The sequence below is a fragment of the Oncorhynchus nerka genome, linkage group LG18 (assembly GCF_034236695.1).
Source record: "Oncorhynchus nerka isolate Pitt River linkage group LG18, Oner_Uvic_2.0, whole genome shotgun sequence".
Lineage (NCBI taxonomy): Eukaryota > Metazoa > Chordata > Actinopteri > Salmoniformes > Salmonidae > Oncorhynchus > Oncorhynchus nerka.
In genome coordinates, this window is record NC_088413.1 from 40,323,655 (window position 1) to 40,339,389 (window position 15,735).

Sequence of the window (15,735 nt, forward strand, 5' to 3'; positions counted from 1 at the left end):
TACTGATCTGGTGATCTGGTGTGTTTGTTTGTGTGTCTGCTGTGCGTGCGTGCGTGCGTGTATGCGTGGCGTGCATCCGTGTGAAGAACGCCGCTGGAATGTATAGCGGCTGTTTTTTCGGGCTCCTGACCAGTTCTGCTATGTTGTGTGGTTTTTTTTGCGCTGAAATTAACACGTTTTTTACATAATGTTTCCACCATCATTTCCTATGACCAAGAAGAGCTTCTGGAAATCAGAACAGTAATCACTAACCTAGATTCGGATGGCAATTTCTACTTCAATGAGTCGGCGGCACAGGACATACTGCTCACCCCGGATCAGTTCCTAGTCTCTGACACTCGGAAGGCAAAGAGCCCGCGATATAGGGGCAACGTGTAGGTACCCTGATGAACTTGTGGGTACCCTGATGAATTTGTGGGTACCCTGATGAACTTGTGGGTACCCTGATGAATGTGTGGGTACCCTGATGAACGTCTTGTGTCAGGGACCAACAACCGCACGAGGGCCTGATGAATGTGAGGGTACCCTGATGAACGTGAGGGTACCCTGATGAACGTGAGGGTACCCTGATGAACGTGTGGGTACCCTGGTGAACGTGTGGGTACCCTGATGAATGTGTGGGTACCCTGATGAATGTGTGGGTACCCTGATGAATGTGTGGGTACCCTGATGAATGTGTGGTTACCCTGATGAACTTGTGGGTACCCTGATGAATGTGTGGGTACCCTGGTGAACGTGTAGGTACCCTGATGAACCTGTGGGTACCCTGATGAACCTGTGGGTACCCTGATGAACGTGTGGGTACCCTGATGAACGTGTGGGTACCCTGATGAACTTGTGGGTACCCTGATGAACGTGTGGGTACCCTGATGAACGCGTGGGTACCCTGATGAATGTGTGGGTACCCTGATGAACTTGTGGGTACCCTGATGAACGTGTGGGTACCCTGATGAATGTGTGGGTACCCTGATAAATGTGTGTGTACCCTGATCAGTGTGTGGGTACCCTGATGAACGTGTGGGTACCCTGATGAACGTGTGGGTACCCTGGTGAACGTGTGGGTACCCTGATGAACGTGTGGGTACCCTGGTGAACGTGTGGGCACCCTGATGAACGGCGGCGAGTAAGTGTTGCCGAATGTACAATCACACGGGACAAGCTGGACAAGCTCTATCCTATCAACGGGACCTGAAGAACTGTAATATCCTATGCTTCTCGGAAACTTAGCTGAACAAGGACATGGATCATGTTCTAGCTGGTTTTTCTATGCATCGGCAGGACAGAACGGCAGCGTCGGGTAAGCTCAAGGTGGGTGGTGTGTGTCTCTTTGTTAACAACAGTTGGTGCGTAATCTCTGATATTAAGGAAGTTTCGAGGTTCTGCTCACCTGAGTTAGAATACCTCATGATAAATTGTAGACCATACTATTTACCGAGAGAGTTTTCATCTATATTTTTCATAGCTGTCTTTTTACCACCACAAACCGATGCTGGCACTAAGACCGCACTCAACAAGCTGTATAGGGCCAAAAACGAACAACAAAATGCTCATCCAGAGGCGATGCTCTTAGAGGCCGGTGAGGTAAAACTTAAATCCGTTTTACCTCATTTCTACCAGCATGTCATCTGTGCAACTAGAGGCGAAAAATACTCTAGATCACCTTTACGCCACATACAGTGATGCATACAAAGCTCTCTCTGACCATTACTTTATCCTCCTGATTCCTGCTTAAAAGGAAATCTCAAACAGGAAGTACCAGTGACGCGCTCAATACAGAAGTGGTCCGATGATGCGGATGCTAAGCTCCAGGACTGGAATATGTTCCGGGACTCAGCCGATAGCATTGAGAAGTTTACCTCATTAGTCACCGGTTTCATTAATAAGTGAATTGATGATGTCATCCCCACAGTGACCGTTTGTACATATCCCAACCAGAAGCCATGGATTACAGGCAACATCCGCACTGAACTAAACTAAAGGCTAGAGCTGCCACTTTCAAGGAGCGGTACACTAACCCGCACGCTTTAAAGAAATCCTACTATGCCTTCCGATGAACCATTTGAAGGCAGCGTGTCAATAAAAGACTAAGATCAAAATCCTACTACACTGGCGCTGAAAATCGACAAATATGGCTGGGCTTGCAAACTATCACGGTTACAAAGGAAAACCCGACAGTGAGCTGCCCAGTGACCTGAGCCCGCCAGACAAGCTCAATGCATTCTGTTTGCTTCGAAGCAAGCAACACTGAACCATGCATGACAGCACCAGCTGATCTGGATGATTTTATCATCAAGCTTTCCGCAGCCAATGTGAGTAAGACCTTTAAACAGGTCAACATTCACAAGGCTGGATCAGGGTGCGTACTCAGAGCATGCACTGACCAGGTGGCAAGCATCTTCACTGACATTTTCAACCTCTCCTTGACCCAGTCTGTAATACCAACATGTTTGAAGCAGATCATCATAGTCCCTGTGCCCAAAAACGCCAAGTTGTCTAAATGACTATCGCCACGTAGCACTCACATCTGTAGCCATGAAGTGCTTTGAAAGGCTGGTCATGGATCACATCAATATCATCATCCCAGACACCCTAGACCCACTCCAATTCACATACCGGCCCAACAGATCCACAGATGATGCAATCTCTATTGCACTCCACATTGCACTTTCCAACTTGGACAAAAGGAACACCTATGGGAACGACAGCTCAGCGTTCAACTCCATAGTGCCCTCCAAGCTAAGCTAAAGACCCTGAGACTGAACATCTTCCTCTGCAACTGGATCGTGGATTTCCTGACGAGACGCTTATTCCTGACATGCCATGCTTATTCCCCTCCTGTACTCCCTGTTCACCCACGACTGCATGGCCGTGCACGACTCCAACACCATCATTAAGTTTGTCAATGGCACAACGGTGGTAGGCCTGACCACCGACAACAATGAGACCGTCTATAGGGAGGAGGTCACAGACCCCTGGCAGTGTGGTGCCAGGACAACAACCTCTGCCTCAATGTCTCAATGTCAGCAAGACAAAAGAGCTGATCCAAACATACCAACATGATCCAAACATACCAACACAGTCGTGAAGAGGGCACGAGGGCCTCTTATCCCTCAGGTGGCTGAAAAGATTTGTCATCAAAAAGCTCTACAGCTGCACCATTGAGAGCATCTTGACTGGCTTCATCACCGCTTGGTATGGCAACTGCTCGGCATCCAACCGCATGGCTCTACGGAGGGTAGTGCATCACAGAGGGTAGTATATCACTGGGGGCAAGCTCCCTGTCATCCAGGACCTTTATAACAGGTGGTGTCAGAGGAAGGCCCTACAAATTGTCAAAGTCCCCAGCCACCCTAGTCATATACTGTTATCTTGGAAAGCAGTATAGCGATGAACCAATTCTGGAACCAACAGAACCCTAAACAGCTTCAGTTAACCAAATAGCTACCCGGATAATCTGAATTGACCCTTTTTGAACAAACTTTGTTGACTCATCACATACGCTGCTGTTTATTGTCTGTCACTTTATTCCTAGTTATATGTACATTTATACCTCATTTACCACGTACCCCTGCACATGGACTCAGTACTGGTACCCCGTGTATATAACCAAGTTATCATTATTCATTGTGTATTTATTATTGCTTTTATTATTACGTGTTTAACTTTATAAAATTATTGATCTATTTCCTTTCTCTCTGCATTGTTGGGAAGGGCCCATAAGTAAGCATTTCACTGTTAGTCCACACCTGTTGTTAATGAAGCATGTGAAAAATGAAATTGGATTTGATTTGATTTGTGCACCTGTGTGTGTGTGTGCTTGCTTACATGTACGTGTCTGTGCCTACCTGCTTGCACAGGCACACTTTCACCGGCATGCTTTCACACTCAATAATGCATTTCTCTCATATTTTCTCCATCTCCTGTTCTAATCAGTTGATAACGGAGAAGAAGACGTTCTACCTGACGGCTGACTCTCCCAACATCTTAGAGGAGTGGATCAGAGTTCTACAGAACATTCTCAAGGTCCAGGCCAGCAGCCCCGTCCCAATGGAGACCACTGCAGCCAAACCTACTGTGAAGGGCTGGCTCACTAAGGTCAGGGGTCAATGCATCACTAGGCTGGAGGTGGGGCCTAAGATATGAGGGTTATGGAGATGAGAAACAGACAGCATGTTTAAGGGGATTGGCTTGAGCAAGGCGAGGTACAGAATGACTTATCTTGATCACATGATGGGCGGTCCATTGGGATGTAAGCAGGATGGTTTGTAGGTCACAGATTCTGGACACAGCCTTGCTCAGGCGATCCTTTCAAACACACAGTTGTCATGGAAGCTTTTAACTTGTCTTTTTAACGGGAGACAATACAGAACAATACAGCTATTCTCGCCCAACATAGAGAGAGAGACCTGTTATATCAACCATATGTTTCATACTAGGACACAGGAACGTTTAAACGAACCATTCTTTCGACTGCAAGTCACAGTTTGACAGAAGGCTTTCACTTTCGGCAAGATTGCTGGAAAGCTCATTTGCGTTGGGACACGGCTATGGTTAGCACCCCTTACTGGTCAGGGTATGATGGAATGTTTGAGTGATATCCTCCCTTTCACTCCATCCCCCTCTGGCTCTTTCTTGTCTCTCTCCACTGAGGTGTATCTGTCAGGATGGTTAATACAGGGGTCTTGGCAACCTTCTAACATCAGAGGGGTGTCTGTTATGGCTGACTGACAGGTGAAACCTCCCTCTGCTCTTCCTTTAAAGAGGCTTTGATCTCGACACGATGACGTTGTACACCTCAGAGCTCTATAGTTATGTACTGTTGGTTCACTACCTCTCTCGCTGCATATTTGACCTTTGACCCCGATGAAGAGATGTACAGCTGGGATTATGAGTCATGATGACATGTGGCCAGGAATCCACAGACACACACATACACACCCACTCTCTAGTGCCACCTGGTGTTCAAAGGAGAAATATGCGATACAGTCAGTGGTTAATGAGTGTATGACCCTCAGTACTTTCTCCTCGCTCTCTGTTTCTCTTTCTTTCTTTCTCTCACTCTCTTTCTCTCTCTCGCTCTCTGTCCTCTAGGTGAAGCATGGTCACTCTAAGCTGATGTGGTGTTCTCTGGTCAGCAAGGTGTTTTATTACTACAGGAACCAGGATGACAAGGTACTCCCTTCCTTTTCTCCTCATAAACTTACCCTCAAGTGTCCTCAATTGTTGCCTGTCTCTATATCAGGGGTGCTCACATTTTTGGGCTTGGTGGGATGCAGGCCGAACAATAAAGGGTAAGCAAAATATTTCTACACATTTATTCAGAAAAATAAAAGGTAAGCAATAGCTTTTTATGGTCTTGAATCAATAGCTTTTTTAAAAATGTAATCATAAAATTACACTTCAAACATGAATCAAATTGTAGCCATATATTTTGACACTCTGATTACCAGTATTAATGATTTATTCACATTTTTACAATTATAGTATAGAAACTGCAACAAAGTTTCTATGTTCATAAAACTAAAAACAACTGTAGTGTTCAAGTTGAAGGTGCTACACATAGGATTTTGTATAATGTTTGCATTGTAATTTCAGAAAATGTCCATAATGTATCAGGCGCTAATAGTGGAATGATAGTGTTTCACAGTATCACTTAACCGCCATTGTTGTGATTCGCTTGTTGATTTCTCTCGCGGGAGCAGCATCCGTTGTCAAAATGGGAAACCGTTCCGACTTTGTGGCTGGGTTATCTAGTGAAAGTCTCTGTCTCTTTCCTGGTTGCTAAAATTCTACACTGTTCGCTCAATTTCAGTTTGTGAGAAAACGAGCACTGAATAGTGTAAGGAATCATTGTGCTGTTTAAATCGCTGTTAAATATCTTTCCAATAACAAAACAAATGTGTTACTACGGCTGTTTGAAGCACTTTTGGTCCACCAGCTTCAAACAGCTTTAAAAACAATATTTTCAGTTGTTAAAAATATATTTCATAGCGGTTTAGATAATATGGCAGGTAGCCTGGCGGGTAGGAGCTCTGGGCCAGAAACCAAATGGTTGCTGGATCAAATCCCCGAGCTGACAAGATAAAAATCTGTTGTTCTGCCCCTGAGCAAAGCAGTTAACCCACTGTTTCCTGGGCGCTGATGATGTGGATGTTGATTAAGGCAGCCCCCGCACCTCTCTGATTCAGAGGTTAAATGTGGAAAATGCATTCAGTTGAGTGTGACTAGGTATCCCCCTTTCACTACACCATTCAGTGCTTGTTTTTTTTCACATAAACTGAAATTGAGGGAAAAGCTTTCTAGCAACCAGGAAATTAGTTATTTCCACTAGATAACACAGCCACATAGTCAGAACAGCTTTCCCATTTCGACAACAGGCGCCACTCCGGCGGGAGAAATCAATAGGTGAATATCCCAGCCAATCACAACAATGGAGGCTAAGTTATACTGTGAAACACTATCATTCCACTATTACTGCAGATATATTATGGACATGTTCTGAAATGCAAAAATTCTAAACAATCCTATGTGTAGAGTAGCACCTTTAATGTCCTGCAATTCCACATATTTTGCCATGGGATGGAGTTTTGTTTTTGCAGTTTTGATGCTAATTCCCTGCATTTCTACATATTTTGCCATGACTTATGCCATGTTCAAATGATATCTGAGTGAGAGTGACTAAGAAAGTAAATCAATGGGGGCCCCCTGGAGGTCAGGACCCCTGGGCACATGCTTTGGGTGCCCGGTCAGTAATTCAGAAATGATTACTACGAGGCTTAGATAGCTGGCTAGACTAACTTATCTAGAAAATGTTAGCTGACATGGGCTAATTGATTGACTGTCAGTGACTGACATAACATGATGAACACTGCTGATGCACTAGCACATGTATTTGTTTTTTGGTCGGGGGCCCCTTAGTGGTCCTGGAGGGCCAAATCAGACATCACCCTAGTTTGGTTGGTTCTGCTCTATATCATATTTGAATATATTCCCTAATGTGTGTGTGCGTGTCAGCTCCCCCTAGGCCAGCTGCGGATGCGCGAGGCAGCGGTGGAGGAGGTGGACAGGTCATGTGACTCGGACGAGGACTACGAGGCCAGTGGGCGTGGCTTCTTGTCGTCCCACTGTACCCTAGTGGTGCACCCCAGAGAGCAGAGCCCCACCTACCTGCTCATAGGCACCAAGCAAGAGAAGGTATAGCACTCTAAAACTACACAACCCATACACCCCCTCACCTACCTGCTCATAGGCACCAAGCAAGAGAAGGTACAGCACTCTAAAACTACACCACCCATACACCCCCTCACCTACCTGCTCATAGGCACCAAGCAACAGAATGTGCAGCACTCTAAAGCTACATTACCCACACACCCCCTCACCTACATGCTAATAGGCACCAAGTAAAACTCCACACTAACCCTAACCTATGACCTCTTCCTATGGAGGTAGATAAGTGCCAGTATTATGTAAATAAGTACAGTGCAACTCACAATATTTGTAAACAGGAAACACAATACGCAAATGTAAATCGCAATCCACAGACAAATCAAATCAAATTTTATTTGTCACATGCGCCGAATACAACAGTTGTAGACCTTACCGTGAAAAGTGTACTTACAAGCCCTTAACCAACAATGCAGCATAGTTTGAAAAGTAAGAAAAATATTTGCTCAAAACATTTATAAAAAATAAAATAAACTAAAGTGTAAAAAAGTAACACAATAAAATAACAATAACGGGGCTATATACAGGGGGTACCGGTACCGAGTCAGTGTGCGGGGGTACAGGTTAGTCGAGGTAATTGAGTTAATATGTACATGTAGGCAGGGTTAAAGTTACTATGCATAGATAATAAACAGCAAGTAGCAGCAGAGTAGAAGAGGGGGTCAATGCAAATAGTCCAGGTAGCGATTTGATTAGCTGTTTAGCAGTCTTATGGCTTGAGGGTGGAAGCTGTTAAAGGAACCTTTTGGACCTAGACGTGGGCATCCGGTACTGCGTGCAGTAGCAGAAAGAACAGTCTATGACTGAGCTTTGAGGGCACTATGGTGTTGAATGCTGAGCTGTAGTTAACGAATAGCATTCTCACCTAAGTGTTCCTTTTGTCCAGGTGGGAAAGGGCAGTTTGGAGTACAATAGAGATTGCGTCATTTGTGGATCTGTTGGGGCGGTAGGCGAATTGTAGTGGGTCTAGGGTTCCTGGGATGATGGTGTTGATGTGAGCCATGACCAGCATTTCAAAGAACTTCATGGCTACAGATGGGGGTGCTACGGGCCGGTAGTCATTCAGGCAGTTCATTTTGGCAGTTAGCTACCTCCATATTATAAACTGGGTGGTTCGAGCCCTGAATGGCTGACAACCGTGGTATATCCGACCGTATACCATGGGGATGACAAAACGTTTATTTTTACTGCTCTAATTACATTGGTAACCAGTTTATAATAGCAATAAGTCACTTTGGGGGTTTGTGGTATATAGCCAAATACCACGACTAAGGGCTGTATCCAGAACAGCCCTTAGCGATGGTATATTGGCAATATATACCACACCCCCTCCGGCCTTATTGTTTAAATATAATACACAGTCACACTTTGGCACTTACCTTATCTCCATTCTTTCCCATTCGTTCCTGTCCAGGACACCTGGCTGTATCATTTGGCGGTGGCAGCGGGCAGCAGTGCCAGCTTCAAGGTGGGCACAGAGTACGAGCAGCTAGTCGGGAACCTACTGGACGTAGAGGGTGACCCAGGTAAGACATCTACAGTCACCAAATCAGTCAGTCGGTCAGTCAGCCATCCAATCAATCAGTCTGTATGTCTGACATCACAAAATATGACACATGAGAGGGCTACTGACTAACAGCAGTTTACCTTAAAAGATCTGTATCAGATGCCAAGGATCCAAGGATTTAGTCAGGGGCTCTTTAATGTTATTTTCAACCAGGAGGACTGACTATTGAAATGTCTTTATCCAGTCGTCAATCTGCAGACAGTGTTTATGACTGGGCTCTAGTAGGGCTGTTCCTGGTCAGCTGTTGCACCACTTGAGTTTGTAACCCAATCTCTCTCTCTGTCTGTGTGTGTGTGTGTGTGTGTGTGTGTGTGTGTGTGTGTGTGTGTGTGTGTGTGTGTGTGTGTGTGTGTTCTCAGACTCTGCGTTGTGGAGGAGTGAGTCTCTATGTTTCTGTAAAGACGGCCTGCGCTCCCCTCTCACCACTCTACCCTCTGAAGCTCTGCAGACTGAAGCCCTCAAACTCTTCAAGGTTGGTCCCTTCATCTCTCTCTCCTCCTCTCCTTTGCTTCCAACTTCCTTCACTTCCTTTCTTTCAGTCCCTTTGCTTTCTCTTCCTTTGTATTTCCTCACGTCCCTCCTCTCTTTCTCCTCTCCTGGCTGCATTCATGTCTACTGCTCTGACTGAGGCTCCCAGCCCTTCTGTCTGTCTGTTTGAGGCATCCCTCCTTTTCTTCTCATGGCCCCCTACTCCATGGCCCTCTACCCTACCGTCGCTCAGAGATCAAAGCCTCACAGTAGGGGTCTCGGGCTCATTAGAGCGGTAATGGGGGTGATCATATCATCTGATTGAATGGACCCTTTCTTCTTGTACTTGTCCTTGTTGGGCGGTAGATGGATGTAATCGAATGAGGAGGGAGTGTGACAGACAGACAGCACGGTGAGTGTGAGAAGTAGTTGGGAGAAGGGAGTGGGACAGGGACGGGGGTAATAAAGTGGATCTGGAGGAGGATGGACCTTGATCTTGATGTATCCTGTTCCTCTCTTTTCAACCCGGCCGCCCAGTCCGCCTCCCCCCTCCCCTTCTCTCTATGCTTTACTGAGCTTTCCCTCTGCCCCACATTTCGGGTGGCTTTGTCTGATTTGGTGTTCCATATATAGAGGAATGGATTAATTGAGCTCACTCGCAACCCTTTAAAGTCTCTGTTCCTGTTCAAATACTTTGAACATGCACCCTTCTCTTCTGTCCTCCCCATCTTTGAAGTATAGTCCCTGATCCGACACGACTGGGTTAGTGAAAGGCCCTTTCATTTTCACAATATTCATTTATACAGTGCCTTGATCCTGATGGTGAACATTCTCTTGTTGCCCTCCAGCCATGACATGACAGGCTTGTTTGACGGCTGCATCCTGACTTGGTTTCATTAGAATAGTAATCAGTCTCCAAGTAGGAAACACCATCATGTTGCTGCATGTTTCATTACAATTTTCTACCTGAGTTAGATAGTCTCACAACCGTATGTATTTGCCTCCACCTGCTGGTAGGAAGGTGGTATTACGCTGACATATCATTGCAGGTGTTTTAGATTGACTTCGCGGTCTGACTGCACAGAGCCACTGATCTACAAATCAACCTTCTTAAAATACATCCAAAGTAACTACTCATTATGTGCTCAAGACTACCGATTCTACCCCTTGCTTATACCCTTAAATACATTGATTATATTGTTTCTCAACAAATAAACTCAGCAGAAAAGAAACGTCCCTTTTTCAGGACCCTGTCTTTCAAAGATAAAAAACCCCAAAACTTCACAGATCTTCATTGTAAAGGGTTTAAACACCGTTTCCCATGCTTGTTCAATGAACCATAAACAATTCATGAACATGCACCTGTGGAACGGTCGTTAAGACACTAACAGCTTACAGACGGTAGGCAATTAAGGTCACAGTTAGGAAAACTTAGGACACTAAAGAGGCCTTTCTACTGTCTCTGAAAAACACCAAAAGAAAGGTGCCCAGGGACCCTGCTCATCTGCGTGAACGTGCCTTAGGCATGCTGCAAGGATGCATGAGGACTACAGATGTGGCCAGGGCAATAAATCGCAATGTTGATCGTCCTCGCAGTGACAGACCACGTGTAACAACACCTGCACAGGATCGGTACATCCGAACATCACACCTACGAGACAGGTACAGGATGGCAACAACAACTGCCCGAGTTACACCAGGAATGCACAATCCCTCCATCAGTGCTCAGGCTGTCCTCAATAGGCTGAGAGAGGCTGGACTGAGGGTTTGTAGGCCTGTTGTAAGGCAGGTCCTCACCAGACATCACTGGCAACAACGTCGCCTATGGGCACAAACCCACCATTTCTGGACTAGACAAGACTGGCAAAAAGTGCTCTTCACTGGCGAGTCGCGGTTTTGTCTCACCAGGGGTGATGGTCGGATTCACGTTTATCGTCGAAGGAATGAGCGTTACACCGAGGCCTGTACTCTGGAGCAGGATCGATTTGGAGGTGGATGGTCCGTCATGGTCTGGGGCAGAGTGTCACAGCATCATCGAACTGAGCTTGTTATCATTGCAGGCAATCTCAACACTGTGTGTTACAGGCAAGACATCCTCCTCCCCTCATTTGGGACCCTTCCTGCAGGCTCATCCTGACATGACCCTCCAGCATGATAATGCCACCAGCCATACTGCTCGTTCTGTGTTTTCCTGCAAGACAGGAATATCAGTGTTCTGCCATGGCCAGCGAAGAGCCCGGATCTCAATAACATTGAGCACGTCTGGGACCTGTTGGATCGGAGGGTGAGGGCTAGGGCCATTCCCCTCAGAAATGTCCGGGAACTTGCAGGTGCCTTGGTGAAAGAGTGGGGTAACATCTCACAGCAAGAACTGGCAAATCTGGTGCAGTCCATTAGGAGGAGATGCACTGCAGTACTTAATGCAGCACCAGATACTGACTGTTACTTTTGATTTTGACCCCCCCCCCCTCGCCTTTGTTCAGGGATACATTATTCAGTGTCTGTGGAACTTGTTCAGGTTATGTCTCAGTTGTTGAATCTTGTTATGTTCATGCAAATATTTACACATGTTAAGTTTGCTAAAAATAAACGCAGTTGACAGTGAGAGGACATTTGTGTTTCTGCTGAGTTTACATGTATCACAATCATTGCAAGTAAAACCTTCTTTATCCTCTTTATCCCTCCTTTCTTCAGTCCTGTCAGCTATTCATCAACGTGCTGGTAGAGTCTCCCTCCATCGACTACCACACATCCCTTGCCCAGAATGCATTGCAGGTGTGCCTGACGCACTCCGAGCTCCAGAACGAGATGTACTGTCAGCTGATCAAGCAGACCAACCGACGCACGCCACACAACTACTCCCTCACTCAGGTATGTTAGAGACCGGAACCCCTTTCCACTACTCAGCATGGCTGGCCTGGTTACACATCCACTAAGTGTCGAAAAGCACTATCTGGTAAGCATATATCAGAGTTAGCACAGTTTGGTTCTGGTGAGCAGATCTTCCTGTCACTTGTTCAATGTTATGCTTGGTTGCTTTAGTGTTGTATGAGTTGTTGTGAATAGTGTGTTCTCCTCTCCTCAGTGCTGGCAGCTGTTGTCTGTGTGTGTGGCTCTCTTTCTGCCTCAGCAACACTTCCTGTGGTACCTCAGACAGTATCTGCAGCGTCATGCAGACCCCAGGTATACACAGCGATGCATGAACACACAACACACACACACACACACACACACACACACACACAAACCAATCAATGAATGATAATCCACTGTCAAAGATAATCCAACTACAGAATAGTATGATCATTGTTGATGACCCTGTGTGTGTGTGTGTGTGTGTGTGTGTGTGTGTGTGTGTGTGTGTGTGTGTGTGTGTGTGTGTGTGTGTGTCTGTGTGTGTGTGTAGGAGTGAGGTGGGGAAGTATGCAGTGTACTGTCAGAGGTCTGTGGAGCGTACCCTACAGAACGGGGAGCGAGAGGCCAAACCGTCACGTATGGAGATCCTGTCCATCCTACTCAGGAATCCCTACCACCACTCACTACCCTTCAGCATCCCTGTCCACTTTATGAACAACACCTACCAGGTAACCCACTAAACACAGACACGCAGCCAACTAGCACGCAAACAATCAAACACATTTACATTACATTTACATTTAAGTCATTTAGCAGACGCTCTTATCCAGAGCGACTTACAAATTGGTGCGTTCACCAAGACATCCAGTGGAACAGCCACTTTACAATAGTGCATCTAAATATTTTAAGGGGGGTGAGAAGGATTACTTTATCCTATCCTAGGTATTCCTGAAAGAGGTGGGGTTTCAGGTGTCTCCGGAAGGTGGTGATTGACTCCGCTGTCCTGGCGTCGTGAGGGAGTTTGTTCCACCATTGGGGGGCCAGAGCAGCGAACAGTTTTGACTGGGCTGCGCGGGAACTGTACTTCCTCAGTGGTAGGGAGGCGAGCAGGCCAGAGGTGGATGAACGCAGTGCCCTTGTTTGGGTGTAGGGCCTGATCAGAGCCTGGAGGTACTGAGGTGCCGTTCCCCTCACAGCTCCGTAGGCAAGCACCATGGTCTTGTAGCGGATGCGAGCTTCAACTGGAAGCCAGTGGAGAGAGAAACACCTACCAAGTCAGAAAGATGGAGAGGCACATACAAAAAGTTGGCAAAGTGCAGACCACTGGACAATAAACTATGAAAAAGCACATGTTCTGTTACACCCAATCATTTAATCTGTTACACCCAATCCTCTCCCGTCCTCTAGGTTGTAGGCTTCGATGGCTCCACTACGGTAGACGAGTTCCTGAGCACCCTGACCCAGAGGGTGGGCATGAGGAAACCACACCTGTCTGGCTTCGCCCTCTTCACTGACGACCCCTCAGGGAAAGACCTGGAGCACTGCCTACAGCCCAGCGTCAAGGTCATTGTGGACTAACATACTCTGATTATATACAGTACCTGCACATGCATTGTGGCAGTTGTTCTAATACCACACAATCAAACCTTTTAGTGCCCGCAACTAAGTATAAGGCTGTAAACAGACGGGTAGACTGGATTCAGAACAGGGAACAGGGAATAATGTACAAGAGAGCAGGGTCTGCCCGTAGAGATAGATAGAGGACTTGTCTTTTTATCGGTGCCGTTATAGCATCTGTGACAGCATGGGCAGCGCCATTGAGGATATCTCCATTGTAAAGTAGTCAATTGTCTTCTTCTTCGTTGGCTGATTGCGCCCAACTCGTAGGAATCCCCACCCACGTGACTACTTTAAAATGGTGGAAGCACTCAATTTTCAACGTCCATATTATAACAGGTTTGATCCACAGTGAGTCCTGTATCTATGTCAATGGGTCTGCCTGGTCAGTTTGCACAGTCAGGAAAACTCCTGGCTCCAAAGTAGAAGACAATGAACTAATTGATCTTTTAACTCTCACCTCTGCCAACAGATCTGTGATGTCATCTCCAAGTGGGAACAGGCCCTGAAAGAGCTGCATCCTGGGAAATATGAGGGGACACGCATCGTCCGTCTGACATACAAGAGCAGGTAGGCTTTGCCTTGTTTTAGTTCCTTGATGTGTTTCATTGTTGACACCCAAAATGGATGACGAGGTGCAGACCAGACAATGTTTGATTTAGATTTTTACAAATAACGTATCACACAGTGCTACACACATCATGCGTTAACCATTGTGATGTCTGTTGTGTAGGTTGTGTTTCCGGGCCCAGGCTAAAGGGGAAATGGACCGTGAGCGCCTCCTGCTGGCCTACCAGGTGAATGACGAGGTCCACCAGGGACACTTCCCCGTCAACAAGGAGTTGGCTCTGGAAGTGGCTGCTCTCATGGCTCAGGTTGGTAGTGCTTTGGTAAGGAGAGGGGCATTATGGGAACTGAAGAACATCACGCCAAAGGTTTAAAAAAAAAAAATAATGGTCTAATACGATTGACTTCAAATGTGTTTTTATTACAAATCACACCCTCTCCCTCCCCAGGTAGAGCATGGTGACCTGGACCGTCCGGCTCCCTTCTCCCCCAGCAGTAGCTCCTCTCCTCAGCCTAAAGCCCAACAGATCTCCCCTAGCTGCAACTCTCCTCAGCCCAAAACCCAACAGATCCTGGTACAGGCCCTGGAGCGCTTCTACCCCAAACGCTACAAACAGGACTGCAGCATGGACCAATTCAGGTAATCCGCCCATACGCACGACCAGCTCAGGTGATGCATTACCCTTCACACACAGATGAAGTAAGACACAGGCTTCTACCCCACAAACGCTACTAACAGGACTGCAGCATGGACCAATTCAGGTAATCCGCCCATACGCACGACCAGCTCAGGTGATGCATTACCCTCACACACAGATGAAGTAAGACACAGGCTTCTACCCCACAAACGCTACAAACAGGACTGCAGCATGGACCAATTCAGGTAATCCGCCCATACGCACGACCAGCTCAGGTGATGCATTACCCTCACACACAGATGAAGTAAGACACAGGCTTCTACCCCACAAACGCTACTAACAGGACTGCAGCATGGACCAATTCAGGTAATCCGCCCATACGCACGACCAGCTCAGGTGATGCATTACCCTCACACACAGATGAAGTAAGACACAGGCTTCTACCCCACAAACGCTACTAACAGGACTGCAGCATGGACCAATTCAGGTAATCCGCCCATACGCACGACCAGCTCAGGTGATGCATTACCCTCACACACAGATGAAGTAAGACACAGGCTTCTACCCCACAAACGCTACTAACAGGACTACAGCATGGACCAATTCAGGTAATCCGCCCATACGCACGACCAGCTCAGGTGATGCATTACCCTCACACACAGATGAAGTAAGACACAGGCTTCTACCCCACAAACGCTACTAACAGGACTGCAGCATGGGTCAACTCGGGCAATACTGGCCACGTGCACGCATTATACTCAGATAAAGATGCCTATACAGACACAGACAAGACTAATT

General features: G+C 46.7%; 1 protein-coding gene across 2 annotated transcripts in view; it reads left to right on the top strand.

The window, feature by feature from the left end:
• The window catches only part of plekhh1 (pleckstrin homology domain containing, family H (with MyTH4 domain) member 1), a 71,587-nt gene that overhangs the window by 44,488 nt on the left and 11,364 nt on the right, over positions 1-15,735 (top strand). For both annotated transcript variants that reach the window (XM_029687644.2, XM_029687643.2), the window contains exons 16-27: positions 3,934-4,095; positions 5,092-5,172; positions 7,015-7,194; positions 8,639-8,750; positions 9,151-9,263; positions 11,954-12,130; positions 12,345-12,442; positions 12,666-12,843; positions 13,523-13,678; positions 14,205-14,302; positions 14,466-14,607; positions 14,749-14,939. In XM_029687644.2, coding sequence (XP_029543504.1) covers positions 3,934-4,095; positions 5,092-5,172; positions 7,015-7,194; positions 8,639-8,750; positions 9,151-9,263; positions 11,954-12,130; positions 12,345-12,442; positions 12,666-12,843; positions 13,523-13,678; positions 14,205-14,302; positions 14,466-14,607; positions 14,749-14,939 — 1,688 coding nt within the window. The remainder of the gene's footprint in view (positions 1-3,933; positions 4,096-5,091; positions 5,173-7,014; positions 7,195-8,638; positions 8,751-9,150; positions 9,264-11,953; positions 12,131-12,344; positions 12,443-12,665; positions 12,844-13,522; positions 13,679-14,204; positions 14,303-14,465; positions 14,608-14,748; positions 14,940-15,735) is intronic.